The 22057-nt window shown below is 48.5% G+C and overlaps 6 protein-coding genes and 1 pseudogene across 7 annotated transcripts; 5 read left to right on the top strand and 2 right to left on the bottom strand.

Annotated features, from left to right (window-relative positions):
* CNJ00780 overlaps positions 1 to 2074 on the bottom strand; it is a 2483-nt pseudogene extending 409 nt beyond the window's left edge.
* Positions 1741 to 5402, top strand: CNJ00770 (hypothetical protein). The gene is made up of 3 exons (XM_567458.2): positions 1741 to 2055; positions 2106 to 2549; positions 2595 to 5402. Exons 1-3 carry the CDS (start codon positions 1813 to 1815, stop codon positions 4878 to 4880), a joined length of 2973 nt encoding a protein of 990 aa, XP_567458.1. The 5' UTR covers positions 1741 to 1812; the 3' UTR covers positions 4881 to 5402.
* Positions 5403 to 5856: 454 nt separating this feature from the next.
* Positions 5857 to 9535, bottom strand: CNJ00760 (hypothetical protein). Of its 2 annotated transcripts, none has more exons than XM_024658756.1 (10): positions 9258 to 9535; positions 8751 to 9204; positions 7749 to 8685; positions 7583 to 7691; positions 7517 to 7531; positions 7391 to 7466; positions 7118 to 7339; positions 6987 to 7064; positions 6847 to 6941; positions 5857 to 6793 (listed from the first exon to the last, which is right to left on the bottom strand). In XM_024658756.1, exons 3-10 carry the CDS (start codon positions 8566 to 8568, stop codon positions 6274 to 6276), a joined length of 1935 nt encoding a protein of 644 aa, XP_024514437.1. In that variant the 5' UTR covers positions 8569 to 8685; positions 8751 to 9204; positions 9258 to 9535; the 3' UTR covers positions 5857 to 6273. The 2 variants fall into 2 exon arrangements, with proteins under 2 accessions (XP_024514437.1, XP_024513651.1); XM_024657927.1 differs by having other exon boundaries at positions 7002 to 7064.
* Positions 9536 to 9706: 171 nt separating this feature from the next.
* CNJ00750 (MBF1, putative) lies at positions 9707 to 10771 on the top strand. Its single transcript, XM_567456.2, has 6 exons — positions 9707 to 9804; positions 9915 to 9990; positions 10053 to 10115; positions 10175 to 10247; positions 10317 to 10422; positions 10479 to 10771. Exons 1-6 carry the CDS (start codon positions 9802 to 9804, stop codon positions 10608 to 10610), a joined length of 453 nt encoding a protein of 150 aa, XP_567456.1. The 5' UTR covers positions 9707 to 9801; the 3' UTR covers positions 10611 to 10771.
* A 159-nt stretch (positions 10772 to 10930) lies between these two features.
* On the top strand, positions 10931 to 13042 carry CNJ00740 (metacaspase, putative). The gene is made up of 11 exons (XM_024657926.1): positions 10931 to 11143; positions 11192 to 11463; positions 11551 to 11640; positions 11693 to 11718; positions 11770 to 11851; positions 11899 to 12046; positions 12098 to 12210; position 12264; positions 12324 to 12383; positions 12435 to 12871; positions 12929 to 13042. The coding sequence occupies exons 1-11, from the start codon at positions 11031 to 11033 to the stop codon at positions 12958 to 12960; spliced, it is 1374 nt and encodes a 457-aa protein (XP_024513650.1). The 5' UTR covers positions 10931 to 11030; the 3' UTR covers positions 12961 to 13042.
* Positions 13043 to 14764: 1722 nt separating this feature from the next.
* CNJ00730 (endopeptidase, putative) lies at positions 14765 to 17562 on the top strand. Its single transcript, XM_567454.2, has 7 exons — positions 14765 to 15057; positions 15177 to 15200; positions 15287 to 15733; positions 15785 to 15790; positions 15857 to 16036; positions 16091 to 16287; positions 16340 to 17562. Exons 3-7 carry the CDS (start codon positions 15378 to 15380, stop codon positions 17332 to 17334), a joined length of 1734 nt encoding a protein of 577 aa, XP_567454.1. The 5' UTR covers positions 14765 to 15057; positions 15177 to 15200; positions 15287 to 15377; the 3' UTR covers positions 17335 to 17562.
* Positions 17563 to 18273: 711 nt separating this feature from the next.
* On the top strand, positions 18274 to 21867 carry CNJ00720 (hypothetical protein). The gene is made up of 5 exons (XM_567453.1): positions 18274 to 18385; positions 18457 to 18561; positions 18623 to 18717; positions 18774 to 19197; positions 19249 to 21867. Exons 4-5 carry the CDS (start codon positions 18912 to 18914, stop codon positions 21573 to 21575), a joined length of 2613 nt encoding a protein of 870 aa, XP_567453.1. The 5' UTR covers positions 18274 to 18385; positions 18457 to 18561; positions 18623 to 18717; positions 18774 to 18911; the 3' UTR covers positions 21576 to 21867.
* The last annotated feature ends 190 nt before the right edge of the window (positions 21868 to 22057 follow it).

Here is a 22057-nt window from a genome sequence, read left to right as displayed (position 1 = left end):
CGTCAACCTTATTACTTCAATATATTATCATCTCCGTCTCGTGTATTACAGGCACTGGACGATCTCCTCCACATGAGACTAAGTTGTAGACTGAAGTAACGAACAGGGATCGGGACAGTTGTCACAGAACGTTTTCCTGATGTTTTGAGTTGGAAACCTTGCTGAGACGATCCACCCTTCTGGTCGCCGTGCGTATGTGAGCGCTGGGGCTAAGCATTTTGCCATCTCGCTCATTGAATGAAGGGAACAGGCCACAATCATGAAGTCGATCAATGTGTCGGGAGGAAGGTGGTTAGACGTGACAACGGGAGGGGATGTGGCGAGTGTGGAGTAAAAGTGAAAAGATGTGCCGATGTTGGGGCTTGAAGTTGAAAGCCGGGGAGCGTCAATGCTACACTATCGTTTTGTAAGCCCTCAGATTAGGTGAATCCAGCCGATATCCAGTTATGCGGAGTCGATCCATAAACCCACAATTAGCACCAGCTCGTCCATAAATTAGTGCCATAGTATGAGCTTTGTCAAGTGTTTACTGGTAAAGGTATCTACCTTCTGCTGCTGGAAAAGATCATCTAAAGCTCTTCTGTGAAATCAGCTGAGGTAGTTTACGAACAATAGTTCAGTATGGGGCATCTCATAACTGCACCAAGTTGCTGATGGATGTCAGGATGATATGAGAACAGCACCATTGGAAAACTTCTAGATGGACTAAAGTAGCATCAGTCAAATAGATAACGGTCAAGTTGAGAACTTTGACACACGCGGTCAAAGCTGTCCTGGGGAACCGGCATATGTTATGTAACGAGCGATATAGCTGAAAAGGAATTGTAAGGTATAGGGCGCTGGTCCTCGGGTGCCATTTTGGCACGCCACACGATTCTTTTTTGAAATATTTTGCCGTCATAGTGTTGGCCAATGTACCATGGGGATATCTTCGAAATTTGGGCTGATTTGAAGCTGATTCAAATAAGGACCTACAGAATGGTGGAATGAGAAACGAGGATATAGTGAGTTTGTTCTTCAGATGTCAATTTTGCGGATATGACGCCTTCCTGACCAATTCTTTTGCTTCCAGAAGATTTTCAATGCGTGACAGAGGTGTGATAGGAAGTTGGGCTGGTTTGGGGATGAACTGGCTGCTCTGTGAATTTATAAAAGCGGATTCAGTGGGCGGGAAGGGAGAAAATGAAATCGTCGATACTTACCGATTTTCTCGATGCGTGCACGCCTCTGGTAAATGAAACTTATAGAGCCGATCCCTGGCTACCACATGACTCAAGGGATAAGCATAGTATGCAGAGCTGAAGGAGATATGAGGATTTGAATGAAATTACAGCAAACACGGTGATCCATTTTGAACTTACAGCAAAAACCGATCACGCAGCATCATGTGCATAACGGATATCCGCTGTGTCCCGATCTATGTTCGTTACCACTTTGGTGACCTTCTACACAACATGCACAGTAGGTCAAAAGAGGAAAGCTCTGTCAACCGTCGCCATTTTCGCAGATCCAAGAGAGAAGATCTGTGGGCCCGTCATGAGATCGATTCCTTACTTACATTTCATTTGCAAGATCCTTCGTTGGGGAGACATGATGCACAGCTCGTCTCGTCCCATACTCGCTCGCTCGGTCAAGTTGTGGCGAGTCACCGTCGGTGTCGCGAGGCGGTGATAGGACGGAAGCAAAACGGCCATCTTGTCAGCAGTCACTCTTCGGCGGGAATGAGCCACCCAGGCCCAGCTGCCGTATTTTCGGAAATACTCTTACATCACAAGTCCATCTTTTCTGCTTCCTGGTTCTCCTAATACAAGCATGTCGGAGCAGCCAGAAATAGTCTCTCATGAGTCGAAAGAGGAAGAACGACGCGCTGCAAGTCCGACGCCCGCTGATAACGAACAGAGTAACGGCACGTTGGAACCTGAAACAAAGCATGAGAAGGTCGAGCAGACAACAGGGAACGATGCGCCGGAGACTCTAGAAGCCCAAGCTACAAAGGAAGCACAAGAAGAGGCTAGACCACATAATGATGCCGAATCAGCAAAGCGTGTTCGAGCGGTAAGCATGGCCGCTCTCTGTATTGGACAATAGCTAATGTCTGATGCTAGCCATCTCCACTGGTCATTCCTACCTCAGAGGAATTGACAGCGGCCCATCCCGCAGAAGCTTTGCACCCTCCAGACTCTCCTACATCTTCGCTTATCTCGTCCCTCCGCTCACAACTTCTCTCTCTGTCCGACCAGACACATGCCCTCAACTCAAAACTGATTGCCTCCATTTCTCATTCCGCTGACCTCGAAGATGAGCTCCAGTTGGTTAGGGACCGGCATGTTGCTCTGGGAGAGAGGGCAAAGTCGTTGGAAGAAGAGAGGAATAGATGGGAGGAAAGCATGAAAACAGGGCTGCTCGTGGAAAGGGATCAGATCAGAGACGAGATGCAGAGATTAGCTGCTGGGTTAGTGGAAGAAGAAAGAAGAAGAGGTAGTGCTGAGGAGAAGAGGGCCCAAGTGGAGAATGAGGTCGATGATCTGACTGCTAAATTGTTTGATCAAGTGCGTAAGATGTTTCAATGGCAACACCTAGCTGACTTGGAATAGGCCAATACAATGGTTGCAACGGAGCGCATGTCGCGGGCTCAAGCAGAAGCCCGCCTCAGATCTACTGAAGAAAACCTTGCCAACGCTGAGGCTGTCGTACAGGCCATGCAGGTCCAACTTCAAAGCTTATCTGTGGTCACATCTGGTGACAAGGCCTTGTCAGGTCCATTTTTGTCGAGAAAATACGTCTCTTCCCACATCCCTTACGCCGAATTCATCAGCTTCATCCAACATCTCCGCGCAGCTCGACCTCTGGTAGACCATGCTAAACAATCCTCTTCTCCCCCAATAGTCACAAACCTTCTTGCCCAACCTTTCCTTGCCCGAGTGATGGCTGAAGATCATGAACCAACCGTTCGTCTCGAATCTGCGCCGGCGCTTAGCTTCCTTTCCCGTCGTACAGTTGGTAACGCTATCATCTCAGGAGACCTTGTCATCGAACCAGTCTCCTTGGCGAATGTTTTACAGAGCACTGGCTCTTCGCAACACGACCTAGCATGTAGTCTTTGTGGCAAGAAAGTTTTCCACGCCGTTCCCTCATCGCCAGCGACCGGAGGTTATTTCGCCACACCCGTTTCTCATCCACAAAGAAATAGTGGATCCGGCACCTCTCGGTTCTCTCTAAAACCGTTCTTCAACACTTCTAATTCGTTATCCAATGGCTCTAGTGTTTCACCCAAAAATTCACCTCTCACTTCCCCGTCTCTCCCCGGCTCATCCTCCTCTACATCCACTCATGTCTTTGTATTCCGTATCGCTCGATCCCAAGGCACAACAACACCTTTGGGCGAAAAAGAGAGTAGTTCCAAGCTGTATCCCATTTGCAAAAGCGGCTGGTGTCTTGAGAGGCTTCGAGCGACTTGTGAGCTATGGCACTTTGTCAGGACGGGGATTGTCCATGTGGTTTGGCACAGCGAGGATGGAGTACCGGCAGTGGCTGGCGGACCCAGGAATTCTTCACCAGCTCCTGCTTCCGCGCCTGCCCCAATCGTGGACCGGGCAGCACCCTTGGAAGCTGCTTCTGAGCCATCCACCCCTACACCCAGTCAGCATTTCGAGCCACCTCCCCTTCCTGCTCGAAAGAAGTCATGGGGACTAGGGTGGGCTTGGAAGAACTCTGGGTCTGAAGCCAATAATCCAGATGGAAATACTGCGAACGATGATGGAGATGAAGTGGGGAGTGTGGGTGCCGAGAAGGATGATGTTTCTGGGCCTGCTATCGTAACTGAGGCCATTGAAGCGGCCAAGGCCGATGAGGCTGCTGAGCAAGCAGAGAAGGTATCTGCCGAGCTTATGGACGTAGAAAGTAAAGGGAAAGAGAAAGAGATTGTGCCAATCGAAGGAGAGGAAGCAAACGGGCCTGAGACGATCAAGGAGGAGACAGAAGAGGCACAGAAAGAACACACTGAGGAACAACTGAACTCTACGTCCAGCTCACCCTCCCTCAAACTACCTGGCACTCTTAGCCGCGTCAACTCCTCTTCGACAATCCCAGGTTCAGACGTCTCATTCTCCACTCCCAAGGGAGAATCTCTGGAATTGATGGCTGAAGATGCTGTCGCTATTGCCGAGGTAACCGAACAATCAATGAACGAGGGAGAGGCCGAGGAGATCAAGGCAGAGGAAACTAAGGCCGAGGAGGCTAAGCCGGAGGAGCTAAAGGAGAAGGAAGACGGCGCTGAAATGATCAACGAGGATGAGAACCAGGATGAAGAAAAGAGAAAGGAGGAACAATTCATCAGCCTCAACACACCGACAGTCGATTCCGCTCCTATAGTTGACTCGTCCACAACGCCTATGACCGCTGTCAACCCTCCGCCTGTACCTAAAAGGGCGGCTGCAAGAAACAAATTGTCACAGTTGGGCGGTGCTAATGGAAGTATTGCCAGCTTGGGTTTGATCACCGATGAAGCAAAGGAGGATGAAAAGGAGGAAGCGAAAGAGAACGAGGATGTGGATGAAGCCATCGGGGTAGAAGGTGCCACGAAAAGTAGCGAGCCATCTGAATCGGTTACCGCGTCTGACTCATCTCAATTTCCTCCCCCTCCTCATCACCCTAGTATTCAACCTCCTGCACTGCCTCCCCGAAATGCCCCTACACAGTTTGCCCCTCCTCCCCGCCGCCGATTGCCTTCTCAGCAGCCGGTACCCGAAGGCGAGGAGAAGAAGGATAAGACGTACTTATCTGAAAACGCGGAAAGCTGGGAGGATAAGACTTGGAAGGGAGTGGTGAGGTTGAAGGAGAATATGTGGAAGGCAAGAGTTGGTGTTGTTGATGAAGAGTAAAAGGGAGCTGTGAGATATATATCGGATATGGGGATCTTTCAGGTTGTTGACATCAGACAAAGCTAAGACACGTAGAATCAGCATAGGGATCGGGGACGATGAGATATGATTCATGACTTCTACTTATTCACGACGATTCTTGTTCTTCTACTTATTCATACGACGCTTCTTACCACCGAAGCCGTCCGTAAGATAATTACAAGTTGTTGATAAGAAATAGGATCGTATGATTTTACAACGCAAACCAAGAGGCTACAAACACGACTGTACCTCAAATGTCACAGACTGTTGCTCTGTCTTAAGTGAGTTCTGACCCTAACGGTCGTATAAGTTTCCTTCCAATGTCCGTCGACGGGTTAGTGTCGAACCTCTATCCATATCCCAAACGTCCTACGTCCACACCTAGCAATGCATACCTGAATATCGGTACCATATCATGCCCCAGTTTCCTATATTGATGGATGTAGAGAATCTGTACTTTTTTATGAAAACAAAAACAGGGGATTAGAGGCGAAGAGGAAGGATGCTGAGGGTAATAAGGTTCTTGACGGAAGATGTGATTGATGAAATACAGGGTATCACAATAGTCTGCTATGTGCGCTGTGTAAAGTAGAATCCACAGTCTGTATCTTGTGGTGTGGTGTCCGTCTTCGACATCTATCGCTACTTGTGCGGTGGCTCATAAATGACTAAACCAGGACGGATGGCTTGAATCTTGACATCACAAGCAATAGCTCGAAAATTTTGAGTGAGAATGAGAGCTTGCGGGCGCGTACTGAAAGCAAATTATGGGGCATTGGGCCCCATCGGGATTAGAACACAGAAGCCAAAGATGAGAAGAAGAAACCAAATTTTTCTTTGTTCAGTTATCCGAACGAACTAAGTGCAGTATCCTCCGTTGCTTCTTGCCGTATGCCGCCTCTTTCATCCTGTAAGTGGGGTAGCAACATACATGAGCTGGATACTTCATAGTCCTCGAAAACATGAAATGCATACAGGTGCATTATTGCCTATGGCCTTACTTGACTAAACTATTTTACAAAGGTTCGTCGTTGCGATGAACATGTATGTAAAAAGCTGGTGGCATAAAAGATACTTGTTTACTTTGGCTGGATGGAGCTACATGGTACTATAAGCTATAATTTGTTATTTGAGTAGCCACAGTTAAAAGGAATAGGAGGCTATGTAGAAGCATGGGTATGTTATGGTGTAGATCTGTCTGACGATGGTAAAATATAATTGGTAAATGTCGTAGAGATGAGCAGTGGCTGTGATAGTAGGTCTGCGACAATGTCAGGTAGATATGGGTATCGTTATTCTTTTGTATCCAAATAGGGAAAGAAGAAATTAAAGAAAAGGACGCAAGGTGAAAGAAGGTGGCACCAAGGCGATCTTAGTTGTTTGACGTTCTTCTACCCAACACACCGTTTAGGTTGACACCCAGCTCAGGCGACGATTTGACGTAGTGAAGGTTAACTTCGCCTTGACTCTTCACTGTCCCATCATGGCGCTGAAGCCTTTTAGGCAGTTGAGAGTCGGACTCTCTCATCATTATATCCCCCAATCTTGATTTGATTGGCCAACCATCAAGCCACATGGGCTCAGTCATCATCCTAGACGGGGATGCCCAGATTGAATCGGTTGAGTGTATGTGGCTGGAAACAGTCGAAGACAGGCGACCACGGTATGAGGAGTTGGTTGGTGATAGGACGGGGCAATCTATATCCTCAGTGATGGGGGAAGAAGGAAAAGGGACCGTATGAATGGATGAAAGTCTAACAGGAGGAAGGGAAGGATGAGGAGTGCCGTGCGCCGATCGGGCAAGCTTCTCGTTGATAGTGTTTAGCTGAGTTGTAAGAAGTGTTTGTCTTTGAAGAAGTATAGACAGGTCATCAACATCATGCGCAATATCCCTATCAGTCACATCAGTCGGTAACTTCCCTTATATTTTTTTAAAGCTGCTTACTCCGCAGGCATGCTCGCACGACGGCGCAAAAGGACAGGGTCAGGGTTAGGAGGAAGGCGCTCTCGCATTTGATATCTCTTGAAATGTTTTTGCTCCTGTTGATCAACTCTCAGCACAGAGCTAAAGGCAATGAAACTTACGAATATGACACTTACGTCGGAGTCTGCAATCCTGACTTGCAGCAGCTCACTCATGCCAGGGTAATATTTGTTGCTCAACTGAGCACAGTCAGTTGAGAAAGGTTCAGCAAAATTCAGAGCAAATGACCTACCTTTCTAATTGCATCATCTGCCTGTGGTCGAGTCTGAAGGCGGGCCATTACAGGGCCCCGTCGATTACCAAGCTCATCCATAAGGGGTTTCCAAGAGCAAATACGTCCAGGTGCGACAAGATCGGCCAGTTCATCAAAAGTGATGTCAGTTGGGAGACCAGAAATGTACAGGTTGGCAGAGTTGGGGTCTTCAAGTGCTTTGTTTTGAACCTGATAATCCTCCTACGTAGCGATTATTAATCGGGAACCAGAGAAAGAGACGCGAAGACGTACTTTGCCAAACTCGCAGTCGATGTCCCGAGATTTGAGATGAGCTATGAAACGTTGAGCTTGTTCAGGTTTTTTGAACCTATGCAAGGTTAGCCAGCTATTCCTCCCAGACATTTCTCGGAAGCTCACATAACGAAAGCATGCCTGGCGAATACGTTAGCCCGCATTCCCGGTTCCCACTAGGATCATCCTTACGGTTTGGCAACGCGATTCTGAACTTTCACAGATACAATTTCGCCAAATGATATGGCGATTTTATGAAGTTCGTCATCTGTGAGTGTATGACTGACACGGTGAATGAACACTGAATCGCACCAGCCCGTCAGTACAATGGGTCAATGAAAAGGGAGGATGAGTTTACCGTTTCTTCCTTCACCGGTACGTGGAAGCACGAGCATGTTGTTCGATAATCCCTTAGTAGATGATCCTTCTGACGCGTCATCTTCATCGATGTCGAACCTTACAGACCTACACGATCGACGCGCTGTAAGCTCTGATCTTTTGCTATGAAGGTTTGGAGTAGATTGCCTAAGCAGAGACCTTTGCGTAGAAACTAGACGTGTCGGACTGTATCGATGATCGTCATAGTCAAAAACAACAGGGGAAAGAGAAGGCTGATGATGCAAGCCAGCAACAAAACCAATCTCTTGAGAAGGGTTAGGAAAGCTGATAGCAGCGGAAGTGTAGAGACTGTAGTCTGGAAGCTCTTGGAAGCAAGGATGAGGTTGAGGTTGGTAGATGGTCGATTGAGAGGGAAGAACAGGAAGACTGGGTGAACGCGTACGCGTGGGCATAATACCGTCGATGTGTGGTGATAGGCAATGATGTTCGAGTTTCTTCGATGATGGAATGACGGGCGATGAATTCCAGCCTGCACCAAATGACCTAGCAGTATTGTGGGGCAAGGATGGCGGGATGTCCTTTTCGTGATCTTTGGATACGGCATCAGAGTGCGAGGTAGCAATAGAGTCATCCACGGAAGGAGAAGGGGTAGTGTTCGTAGACGTAGATGTCAAAGTAGATGATTGAGAAGGAATATAACAAATAGGTGAAGAAGCAAGCTGGGAAGACATTGTAAGGCAAGCGGGTGGCGATATAGAGGAGGGAAGGAAGAGGCAGGATGAGGGGCGAAGGGGAGGAAGGAGAAAGGGGATTATATAGCTGGGCAAGTGGCTGGACATTTCCAGAAGAGGCAAGAAGATGAATCAACCACCTTCTCTCCGCGCTAGACCGGCAAGGGTCCTTTAGGATAGCTCTGCTGGATGATATCGCGTCAGACTATCTTGAGGGCGCGGCTTCTTCATCAAATAAGGCAGTCACCATCAGATAATGAACAAGTATCGGCCGGGAGCGAGGTGCGTACCAGCGCTGTTGCGCAGAACTTTCCAAAAAAGGTTCATCAAAAATACCCCAGGAGGTCAAAGCTCGTTCGGCAATTTTAACTAGTTTCAAGCTACAATGAGACCGCACACTGTGACCCACAACACGATGGCTACTGATCATGAAGGGATAGGTGGTTGAAGAACGATGTGTGATGCATGAGTTGATTCGGGTAACTTACATGTTCCTACTTGCCACTCCTTTCCCATTCTCATTATGTTGCCCATTTCGGTTATTGGTCGCCAGTCACTAATCATCCTAGAGGCGGGAAAGAATGACAGAAAATAAATGGTACGTGGATAACTGCACTTTTTCGGAGTAAAAGTCTTTGCTGGGGACGGATGGGCCGTAAGATGAGTCTTGGAATCAGCCATCGATACTCTGCAATCGTGAAAGAGCAGGAAGTGCAGAATTCAAGAGTATTCGGGGGGAAGATTCTTTAATCATCTAAATGTGGGAAACGCAGTACATGATATGGCGTAGATCTTACGGTTGATATATGGGGTGCCACGAGATATCTCAGGAGTCACTTGAACACGTCAATCCGTCAGAATTGAGATAGCTGTTGAGGGGCGCATCAATGTCTGTGACGCAGATGACTGGTTCGTATGTCAAGCGATGAATTGTGATGGAGAAAGATGGGTGAGATGTCGACAGAGGTAGCAAGAAATGAGTGATGGACGAGATGATCGGTGGTGAATGAGGAATGTCTTGATCCTAAAACAAAAACGCCCGCCATCACTTTCGTTATGCGCGCCGTCATCGCCGATATTCATACTCGTATACTACTGAAAGACGAAGGACGATACATATATAGAGCGGAAGGAGATAAGGCAACGATTACGTATGCACGAAAGATCGGGACAACCGGGACCGTCGTGATCGCGTGGGTGTCCGTCATGGTTGGGTTCCATTTCCTTTTACAGCCGAGTCGCCGTTGCTTCTCTCCATCTCTTTCAATTTCTATACATTTCTATTTGTCAGCTATCTTTTAAAACAACCTTAAATCGTTACCACTTGCATATTCATACATCATGGTGAGTATTCGCCCATTCATAAGGCTTCTTTTCTCGAGAAAGACCCTGGTTGACGGTCCCGCGCCACTTCCTTTTAACAACACCGGCCGCTTTCTTCTTCCATCATAAAGTCTGACTGGGATAAGCCTACGGTCATCGGTTTCCGACAGCAGAAGCCTACTGTTGCCAAGGGATCTACTTTGAACGGTGAGTAGTTTATGGGGTGATATCACCGCTTTGATCATGCAGCTGAAATGCTTCTGATGTAGCTGCTCAACGAGCCGGTCTTGTCATTTCCTCGGAGTCTAAGGGTGCTGGCCAGTCAAAGGGTCGTGAGTATATTCAGCACGTAGTTTTTAGCTGGAGACCATATTAAGCCTTTGATTCGTAGCTGCCGATCATCAACGTATTGCCAAGCTTGACCGAGATGACGCCCCTAAGCCCCCAGAGAAGGTCAGCGCTGAGTAAGTCCCTACAGCTTTGATTTTTTCTTTTCCTTGAGGAACAATGACAACGTGCTGACGTATTCCTAGCGTCGGTAAGGCCGTTGCTACTGCGCGAATGGCGATCAAAAACGCAGAGGGCAAGAGTATGACCCAGAAGGAGCTTGCCACTTCGGTCAACGCTAAGCCTCAAGATGTAAGCCCTCATTTTACTGAATCGATTGTGCTGTAAGCGCTGACGATTACTGGCAGATTGCTGATCTTGAGTCTGGGCGAGCTGTGCCTGACCAAGCTCTTTTGGGCAAGCTAGAGAGAAAGCTCAATGTCAAGCTGCGTGGAGCCAAGAATCTCATTGGTACACCTCTCCATCCCAAAAAGAAGTAATTAGCGATCACAGAAAAGTAGCGAAATGTTGGCGGGGGGTTGACGGATCTACTGAAGTCTCAGCATGACGCTGGAGACTGTGTATCAGTTTACACGACATGTCATGCATTATGTTTGTGCATTGCAATAATCTGGTGACAATGCTGCTTGTTTGTACATGAATTTGATGAAGTTTGAGAGCAAGTAAATATCCTAAAAAAAGCACCGTGATTTGATTGAGCGGCGAAAGGTCATGAAGGAATGAAGGCCGTTTTTAATTGCCACCGCCCCTATTATATCCAAAGCTTCGGCCTGACCCGTCTCACATCTCTCATCACATCGTCATTTTATTTGCTATTTCGTGCGTAACATTTGCTTCTTTACTGCTCTTGTTTGTAATTGATATTTCCCCAATACTTTCATCAGCTATAAGCATTCAACATGTCCTGGAACCAATATCCAGGCGGTGGACACCACCAGCAAGGCGGCTACGGCTACAGACCCCCTCCCCCTCAGTGGGCGCAACAGGGACCTCCTCCCCCTCCCAATATGGGGTACGTTTTTTTCGGCCGTCGATCAGTCTCATTACTAATCGTACCAAGATATCGTCCTCCTCCTCCTCCTCAAGCATACTATAACAACCCTCCCCCGCCTCAGCAATACCAGCGACCGGCTCCTCAGCAAAACGGTTACCAACAAGGGGGCTATCAACAGCAGCAACAATCTCAGGGCAATTATAGAACAAGCAATGGAGGCTACGTACCTCCTACTGGTGCTCCTGTGGAGGCGAGCTACCATCACACTGGCGCAGGTTACACTCCTCCCAGTGGAACCCCTCAGCGAACCTCTGCGCCTTATGGAGCCGGCGCGCCGAGTGAGTCATCTTCCACGTAGTCAGACGTATTATCTTCATTTCCCATACTTGTCATCCTGTAGAATACTGTAGCTGAAAGAAATGCAGTCCGACCACCATCCCAGGCGCAACATTATGGTCCGCAATTGCAAGGTCAAGGCGGGCAATCTGCGCAGCCTTACTTTCAGTACTCTCAATGTGAGTCGACAGTATTATGGCCATAGGTGCATTCGCGCTGACAATACCGCAGGTACCGGTAAAAAGAAGGCTCTCTGTGTATGTATTGCATTACAATAATGTTGGACTGTGTGGCTAACAATCTTGCAGATTGGTATCAACTACGTTGGCTCATCTTCGGCTCTTGCGGGGTGTATTAATGACGCGCATAACGTTCAAAAGTTCCTTATCGGTATGTCAGCCGTAAACAACAACACAAAACTCTGCTGATCAGAACAGAGCGATACGGGTACAAGTCTGAAGACATCGTCATGCTCACAGACGACGCCCGCAACCCCCGCCAGATTCCAACTCGTGCCAACATCCTCGCCGCCATGCATTGGTTGGTCCAGGGTGCTCAGCCTAACGACTCCCTGTTCTTCCATTAGTAGGTTACCTCTCAAAACTCAAGCTCAGGTCAGTGTTGACTAGTATGCAGCTCTGGACATGGTGGCCAAACTCCGGATTTGGATGGCGATGAGGACGATGGGTATGACGAGGTTATTTATCCTCTGGATTTCAAGACTGCAGGCCACATTGTGGATGATGACAGTGAGTGATAACCATGTAATAAAAGTGTGCATGTTACTTACTTTACCTGACAGTGTGCGTCTGATTATAACTTTGAGCTACAGTCTGAAGAGAGTCACTGATTGTAAGGGCAGGCACAATATCATGGTCCGTCCTCTTCCCGCCGGTTGTCGTCTGACTGCCATCTACGACTCGTGAGCCTTACAAACATCTCGTTTAAATTCTCCTTGCTGAACATTTCTCAGTTGTCACTCTGGGACCGCCCTTGACTTGCCTTACATCTATTCCACCGAAGGTGTCATTAAAGAACCCAATCTTCTCGCCGAGGCCGGTCAAGGTCTCCTTTCCGCCGGTATGTCTTATCTTCGAGGTGATACTGGCGGTATGCTCCAGGGTATCATGGGTATTGGCAAGAAGGTCATGAACCAAAACTCTGGTGCTATGGAAAAGGCACGACAGACCAAGACTTCTCCCGCGGATGTTATCAGTTGGTCCGGATGTAAGGATTCGCAAACCAGTGCCGATACGCAAGAAGCGGGCAGAGCAACAGGCGCAATGTCTTATGCGTTCATTGCTGCTTTAACCAAGTACCCCCAGCAGAGCTATGTGCAGTTATTGAATACTATCAGAGACGAATTGAAGGGCAAGTATGATCAAAAGCCTCAGTTGTCGGCAAGTCACCGTGAGTACTGCTTTATGCTAAAAGTACGACATATTCAAAGTCTGACATTGCATCCAGCCATGGATACCAACATATTGTTCATCTGTTAAAGAAGCAAATTACCTTATATTTGTATTGCTAGTATACTGTTACGGGTATAGGTACAGCATGGATTTCATTGACATTTGATATCATTTTCCTTCTCTATACCTGTGCGATAATGGAAGGGCATAGTTTCTCTTCGATCGTTGGCCTCTTCTCCTCAAAATCCTTTCAAACATCCTCGGCCATAGGAAGTGAAGAACTCCCCGTCCCGTCCGATGCGCGAAGACAAATCACTTGCTGTTCGAATAGCACCTTGTTGGTGGTGGGGAAGGAACTGCGGGGGAACTCCAAGTGCTGGGGAAAGGACTGGGGGGGGACTCCAAGTGCTGAGGTTCCCTCTTTCTCGTCACTTGTTCAAGCAGAGGGGGAAGAGAATACTATATGTCCAAATGAGGCGTGAAAAAGAAACTGGATATGATGATTGTACATGCTTTGGGAACATCCTCTTCAATATGGAGTTCAAAAAGGCCTACCTCGCGTACAGCGATTGAATTCACGTCAAGACAAACGAAACGAACTACGCACGCGTTTGATGTTTCTGTGCCTGAAATGATATACATAAATTACGTATATCTTATTATGCCGAGATTCGAGACTTTCGATCTGCGTCTGACATCTTGGCATTCGATATCTGGCGCCACTGCTGCGGACTCATGGATGTATCATTCATGTACCCAAAAGTTTAAGGAAGACGTACACTGTAAGACAGGTATGTAGACATCAATCATCAACAGCAGTACCAAAGGATTTCACGATTTCAGCGTTATTGGTCAACGAATGGTGTGGGATGTGAATTGTGGAGGACAAACTACTACTACAGCAAGCGCTTCTTATCGTACTTCTTGTACAGTACGAGCTGAGTACAGTTACGATCATCTTCACACACAAAGTAGCGCGCCGCCCATTGCTATAAAGAGAATGTCACATACTTTGACGGAGGCATGTGGCATGCTACTTCCAGTTTCAGTCAACATGACAATTTGAAGGGACGTGCTTAACTTTTTTTTCCTTCCGCTTTCTTCCTCCTCCTGTTGATGACGGACAACAAAAGACAAATGATCCAAGGGCCATTATTGCGCTCGGACCACATAATATATACTATTGTCAATCGGATGATATCTACCGGGACCGACTGGCAGGCGGCAGGACTGCCCTCTCGCCTGCAGCAGTTGTGTATCCAATATGAGATATGCCTTCGAATTCATGCTGGTTTGTTGCTCGTCAATCACCGTTCACCAGCAGCATTGTTCATCATTGTCCTCTTCCTTCCCATCTACGACCTCTTCAATCATTTATCAGTCAGCCCGCTCGTTTCTAGCTTGCTCCCCTACATGCCTTTTACCACCCGACATTTATAATTGGTTTTCGATTGCCAACAATAATCACGCGCACACGGCAGCATACGACAGTAGTACACCACCACTTCTTTTTCCTATCATCATCATTTGCTGTCCTCAAAAGCCTAATATCAGCCGCGCAGTCTTCCCTTTTCCTCACTCTCACATCCCTGGTGGTACTCCACAATCCCCCGCATCACCTTCTTTGGTGGACAGAACAGGAGCGTCATCCGCCTGCCCGACCGCAACAAAGCAGTTCGATGGCTCGACGCGACGTACGAATACAGTGAGTTCAGATCATACCCGTCAGGATGGACCGCTCTATGCCCTGATGCACGAACAAGGCCCTGAGGAAAGACGAAAAAGTCAAAAATCAAAAGCACGACGCGCAGCGCATTGCCCCGCGCCGCGGTTACGATCGCGTTTTGCCCTCATTTCGTAAAGTTCTCGACTTTTTGCTTTTCGAGGGACGCACTGCAATGTGTGTACGCTTTCATCTCCTCTTCTCCTCTCTCTCAACCTCTTTTTCATCACCCTCTTTTTCTCTTTATCTTTTTCTCGCCACCACTCTGTATCGGCACGAAACAAACTGGCAGGACCAGACTGACTTGTTGATCAAGCCCGTGCCACATCTTCAACATTACCTTCCATCATCTATTTACATCTTAGAAGACTCTCTGGTAGACTTCAGACATCAAGACAAAAAGGCTGCAGGCAGCTGTTTCGGTCATCAATAACCATCTTCCCATTTGTGTCCCCCTTTGAGTGAGTACATGATGCGGTTCCTTTCACCATTGAGAGTCCGCAATTGCAGCCCGTTGCCGAACCGACCGGGCGTTGTACCAAAAGTTAAGGACATGGTTGGCTAACCATGAAACGTGTAGGATTGATCCTTTATCCTCTCCGGTGTGCGTCTTTCTTATCCGTTTATGACGATCACTTTGCTGCTTAAGCCTCGGCAAATAGGGTCTTCATGCTGACACTCATTCTTTAGAGTTGGATATTTGTTCTCTCATCTCCACCTTATTTAAAAGAACCGCAAAGGTTCAAATCAGACCAACCTCACCCTCTCCCCCACAATAAAGATGATCGCCCCCTTGCTTCTCCTCATCCTTCCCTTCGCACTCGCTAACCCCGTCCCCACATCTTCCCCTGCCACCTCAATCGCTCCTGCTCCCACGTCACCCCCTGTTGCTCGAGGATTTTCAGCTAGTCTCTCACATGGCCAAGGCGCCGTCGCTCGTGCTAAAGCTTATGAGAAGGCAAAGTCCAAGCGCGGCTTCTTTTCTCGAGATGTAGAGATGGATGACGAGGCTCTGCCTCCTAGCTGGTTATTATGGGCAGGTGCCAGGGTGGATACAAAATACAATGAAGGAAAAGGAGGATTCGCCGCGGCATACGCTTCGGCACTGAGCAAGAGAGCTAAAAATGGGGAGGTCACGTAGGTTTCCCATTGGAATTTAGTTGCATATATGCTGATCATGGCTTTCAGGTTGACGTAAGTAACGCCTTGTACCAAGCCCAGCGGAAACTTTAACAACCGGAACTAACGTTCCCGCCACAGTGATCACAGCTTGGATACGTCCTACTCTGCATCTATTAGCGTCGGTACTCCTGCTCAAACACTCAACATCGTCCTGGATACGGGATCTTCTGATCTATGGCTTGCTTCAACCGAGTGTGACACCACTGCTTGTGAGAGCATGGACAGATATAATCCTTCCGACAGTTCCTCCAGTATCAAGTGTGTAACCTTCTCGTCTTGGCTCAGCAAGGCCTGAGCTAACATCTCCTTCAGTCTCACCACTAGTTTCTCAATCGAGTACGGTTCTGGTTCTACCTCTGGCTCCCTTTTCCAGGATCTCATTACCCTTGGCGGTTACTCGGTGGCTTCCCAGACCTTTGCCTCATGTGACGATGTCAGCTCTGGTCTGTTGAGTAGCGGTGTCAGCGGTATTATGGGTTTGAGTTGGCAAGCTTTGGCTTACTCCAAAGGTGAGTCTTGGATGTTCCATCCATGATGATCCTTGACTGAATGGTCATATAGCTACTCCATGGTGGATCACTCTCGCCAAATCCTCTAGTTGGTCTGACCCTTTATTCGCATTTTACCTTGCAAGATACCGAAATGTTGCAGGTGCAAGTGCTACTGAAAGTGACGGTGGTGTCGCCAACTTTGGATATCTCGACTCCTCCATGTACTCTGGCGATGTCACCTACGTAAATGTCGGTGATAATGCTCAGTATTGGCAGATTGAGATGGCTTCTGTGACAATCCAGGGCTCTTCAGTCTCCCTCGGTTCATCCAACATGGCGGCTATCGACACTGGTACGACTCTTATCGGTGGTCCCGAATCTGTTGTTGCATCTATCTACGCCAAGATCTCTGGGTCTCAACGCATGACTGGTTCTTACTCTTCTTACTACGAGTATCCTTGCAACACTTCGGTAGACTTTGAAATCACTTTTGGCGGTTACACCATCAAAATTACCGATCAAGATTTCAACCTTGGCCGATACTCTTCTGATGAGACCATGTGCACCGGCGCTGTCTACATCCAGACCCTTTCGTCAAGCTCGCCTGTACAGTGGATCGTCGGTGATGCTGCGTTGAAGAACACCTATACCGTCTTCAGATACAGTCCCGCTGCTGTCGGTTTCGCTGATCTCGCTAGCGCAGTAGCCAGCAGTGAGGCTGCCCAGTCTACCACCATCGTCGACGCTTCATCTCTCCTTGCTGCGGCGAGCAGTACTGCAAGCACGTCGGTCTCTGCATCCACTTCATCGTCCAGCAGTGTCGCCGCTGCTAGCACCAGTAGCGCGAGGACCGCGCAGACCAATTCGACCGCTTCCGTTTCTTCTGAGGCTCCTCATGTTGTCACTGTCAGCGATTCCAGCACTATTGGTGTGGCTTCTGGCTCTGAAGCAACAGCTTCAGCTTCTGCCACTGATACTTCAAGCGGCGCTTTGCCTGCCTTGGGTGGTGGTAGCAAGTGGTTGGCGATCTTTGTGGGTGTGGCAGTCGGCGTTTTCGTGCTGTAAGATAGGGAATTTGGGGTAGATATCTCATGTTGTTCAAAACTTTTCCATCTTCAATGTTATCAAGGGATAACCTCCATCTTCATATAGTTCTTTTGGACACATCCGTTGCCTTTGCGCGTTTACGTAGTGCTTACATTTGCAACGTTCTCTGTTGGTTGTCAAATTTGCTTCTTCTGCTTCATATAGACTGTACCGACATCTTCTTGCATATGCATCTCTTTTACTGCGTATATGGGGTCTATTAGTGTGTGGGTGAGGACACTCGGCCCCACTAATGATGGTTGAATACCAGTAAATTATATATCAAATTCATTTCGTAAAATAATGATGGCACCCTTGTGATCCAGCAAAGGAGAGAGGTAAAGAGCCTGTTTAGAAAACAGCCAGTAAGGTGGGGAAGATGGAAAAGTATAGAGCAAGCTCAAGCGGGAAATGTGGCAAGAGTGAGTAATGCCGAAAAGAGACAAATAGCAAAAGGGGTCAAAGGATGAAGCGGTTGAGGATTGTGAGGATCTAGTAGGTCAGAAGAAGCAAGGGCTGAGAATCTTACACTCCGTTCGTTGTCTTCCGTCGGTCGTCGTCGTTCCGTCGTCCAAATGTATTGGTGGAACGCTAAAAGACAAAAATCCAAAAATCAGTCTCGTTTGGCAAAACAACTAGTGTCGTCACAAGATATTTTGCCCCGTGGCGTCTTCCGGTCCCTTTTTCCCTGAGGTTTTCCAAGGCCACGGCATCAAATGCCTCTGGTGTTCTGCCTCTGGGCTTAGACCCTTCGGAGATTGAATTGTCGGCCTTTAGGGCGGTTAGGGTCGCCCTAAGCGGCAGGCACCAACGGCATCATCACGTTTTGTGCGTTTTCAAAGCGGTGAACGCTGGGTGTTTGCGGCTTCGGCACGAAAGAGGTCTGTGCTCTTCACGAGTGCTCTCTGTGTCTGTGCACATCTCTGCCTTCCAAGAGAAACAGCACGGAAAGGAAGAACAAAAGTACGACAAGAAAAGCCGATGATTCGAGCCGGAGAGCAGGAGAAAGCATCGACAGAGCCACAGTGAGGTGAGTGGGCCGACGTAGGTGAAGGCCTCTCTTTTGGGGATCGTTAAGTGCTGACCATTTGTTTTTGCCAGAGACTATCTCTCCGAGACCTCTCGTGCATCGTCCAAAGACCACCGGACAACACGCTCTCTACCGTCGCCAGTCTACATCACTGGTAATTCTCCCGAATACAGCTTGTAAGTCGACGCACCCCGTCGCCACTAACGACCACAGCAGCCGCAGCTTACCCTGCGTTAGCATAGCTTTTCTTCTTTCTTGAGAACTGGATGGAAAAAGAAAGAACTGTAAAAGAACTGTCGTTTGTCTCCTCACACGCGGTCACTGCTGCGATTGTAAGATTCCCATGCTGGGTTCTATAGTAGTACACGAGGCTCACGGGCGTCACCAGCTACTCCCCTTTTATCACCCAACATCTATCACCTTCTTTTAAGCCCAACTGACTGACGCTCCTTTCGCGATAAACGATAACAAACGCCTTGTCTGTTTGCAATATACACTTTCTTGTGTCCTACAATCAGCTGTCAACATGGAAGGCTCTCCTTTGTCGAGATTTCCCCCGATAAATGCTTCCTCTTCCATGTCCACATCAACGAATGGAGCGAGCGGGAAGCGTAAATCAACTCTGCTTACCTTTCTTCGTCGCCCTTCTGCAGAAGGCAACACGATCGCCGTCCCACAGAGGCAGTCTGTTTTTCATGACATGGAAAGACAGCCTCAGAAACCGCTCAGACACGAGGAACTGCTTAATGCTGCCGGCGACGAAAAGGATATTGATCCTAATTTACCCACCGTCAGACTAGTGCCTCCTGATGGTGAGAACATGGCCTATTTTGTATATACGATGGATACTGATGAACAACCAGACGAAGGCGAACCTATGATGCTCTATCCATTTCCCCTCTCCCCACCTCCATCTCTAGACACCCAGTCACCTCCTCGACAAAGAACTCCTCCATTCTCACCTTCTACTCCCTCTCCCCTGTCCCGCCGTCCTCCTCTAGCGACTGCCAATCGCTCCCGCCCGACAAGCACCTACGCATCTAATCCTGCATGGAACGGCATGGCAGATGGATTCGTCCTTCCCCCGCCTAGGTTCTCTCGATCGGGTGCTGGTTTCAATCCTCGTGGCAGAGCATCAGTCGTCATGCCCAAGACAAAAATTCAGGTTGTCGAGGAGAAGAAAAGAAGGATGAGTGCAATGATGGAATGGGAAATGGGGTATGGCGGTGCGGAGAGATCGGCGACGAATCGGCCAATGTCGTTGGGGCAGGAGATGAAGCCGCCCAATGTGCTGGAGGCCGAAAAGGAACGTGCTGCGATGGCAAACGTCGCATCGCAGTCACGACCCACAAAGCCGGACGAGGAGGAGAAGATTGAGGAGTTGAGCGAAGAGCCTGTGACTGATACGTCAACGCCGTCTGCGCCCACAGCACCTGGTCCACCTACTGTTACTATCAAGACGGAGTCACCTGTCACTAGTCAACCGCCCTCTCAATTACCCAAGGATGACGCTCCCCGACCCTCCACTTTCAAACCATCCCGTCGTTCTCGTACGTTGTCACTGAGTGCAGCCTTTTCAGTCCCTCTATTCACCAAGAACGAGTCGCCGACTATTACATCGGCACCACCCATCCCTCCCGTACCCCCTGTTCCTAGAGAGCAGACCAAGCGAGTTCCCAAGAAGCAAAAGAGTCTCAAGAACCTGTTCTTCAGTTCTTCCACGCCCCCCGAAGCTACCTTGGGTCCCTCTAAATATGATGATTTCAGTCCGGTGGCAGAGGCAAAACCTGTGCTCAAGGACAAGACTGAAAGGCCCAAGGAAAAGAAGCCTATGCTGAGCAGGCCCCGCTCAAAACCTTCTCTTCATATCGACATTGACGCGACCAAACCTTCCTCATCTCTCAAGTCTGCTCCTGCGGCACCTTCCAGCTCCAAGACCAGCGCAACTCCCATCACACCTGCACTTTCCTCTGGACGTAGCGAGAAGACTAACTCAATCCCTGCTACCCCTAGTACAGCCTCTACCGCTACCACAACTCCCACTTCAACTTCAAGTGTCGTTTCCAAGCCAAAGCTGAATAAGAGGTTTTCACTGTCCAACATGGCTGTGTTCAAGAAGAGATCCAACAGTGCCCCATCAGTCGAGCACAGGTCATTGGCTGACATGGCGAGCGGTAATGCGAAGGAGGAAGTGCCAAAGGTGCCAGAATTGCCAAAGGCTTACAAAAAGGAAAAAGAGGCGAGGAGGACAATGTCTGAGATGTTGCCTGCGAAGGAAGAGGTGGCCGTTGTGCCCCCAGCCCCACTTGCCAATGAAATTGTAACTTCTCCTGTCGCTGAAATGCCCAAAGGTCCTATCGAACTGCCCTCTACCCATTCAGCAGATATCTCCACCGACGATTCATCTCTCATTCACTCTCCCAGAGACTCCACTGCAACCATCGAGCCTACTTCTGCTTCAATGTCTTCTGATATGTCTGATGTTGACGACGAAGACGATATCCTCAATGCGCAGTTCATGCAGCTTCCGTCTCCTCGGTCACCTATCGACCGCGATCCTGCCTTGTCACTACAAGACTTCTTGAATAGTGCCCCAGGAAGGAAGAGCGAGGTCGTCGTTGTTCAAGAGGGGAGGCGAAGTTTGGAGGCATTGGTTGTTCTTGGTCCTACTTCAGTAAGGCCCAACACTGTCTCTACAAATAGTCGAATGAGCGCGAGTGGGAGCGAAGCCAGCTTTGCTTCTTGCGATTCTGGATCTACCCTTAATTTCGGCACTAGTCCTCAACGGAAGCAGTCTTTGTATCCTTCTGTGGAGGTCCGCCGAGATAGTGCAAGCTCGGATGCAAGCGATGATATTGAGGGCCTCGTCACTCCAGTACAAGACAGTGTCGAGATGTTTCGAGTGCAGAGGCAGAGGCAGGAAAGTCAGAGTGAAGAAAGTAATGCTGGCGAATCGACGGATAGTGAGGGCATGAGGAATTGTGGTTCATCACGCAAGATGGGCCCAACTGTGCCTGCCATCGACTCTTCGAGCACGTCCAAATCTGCTCCCACTCGAGCTCTTCCAGCACCTCCGGCAACAATGTCTCTTGAGGAGAAGAAGAAACTTGGGAGTCTACATTTCGATAACTTGGGGTTGAATTTTGGAGAGTGGGATGGGCGGGGGGAGGAGGTGTCCGTGAGGACTTGATAGTATCATGTTGAGAAATAGAAAATAGACAAGGGAGTCACTTGTCAGGGAAAGAGTGGAGAGTTGAGAGAAGAAGAAAACGATCAATGACATTTGTTATCTATACGCGACGATCACATACCCCATCTATAATGTTTAATGTTTAATACCCCTTTCCATCATCTGTCTTTTTGATACCGTTGTAGTACATACTTGGGTAGTCGAGTATCCGACGCTCATGGGAGTCAGTACATAGCCACTCATTATATGTGGACCCGCACCCGAATGGACAATGCAAACTGTAGCACTTTGAGCGAAGTAATAGTCATCATGGAGTGTGCCACGTGCTACATGCTACCATGCTACGTACCTGACTACAGCTCTAGCTTCACGCGACGCTCTTTGAGAAATGAGAGATCAGGCGCCATTCTTACGTTGCAGAGAAGGTCGAGAACCGTAAGGTCCGATTCTAGGCACGGATGGCGTCGTAATAATGTTTGCAT

The sequence above is a fragment of the Cryptococcus neoformans genome (assembly GCF_000091045.1).
Source record: "Cryptococcus neoformans var. neoformans JEC21 chromosome 10 sequence".
Lineage (NCBI taxonomy): Eukaryota > Fungi > Basidiomycota > Tremellomycetes > Tremellales > Cryptococcaceae > Cryptococcus > Cryptococcus deneoformans.
Note: the sequence above shows the minus strand (reverse complement) of the source record. Positions and strands in the feature narration are given on the sequence as shown.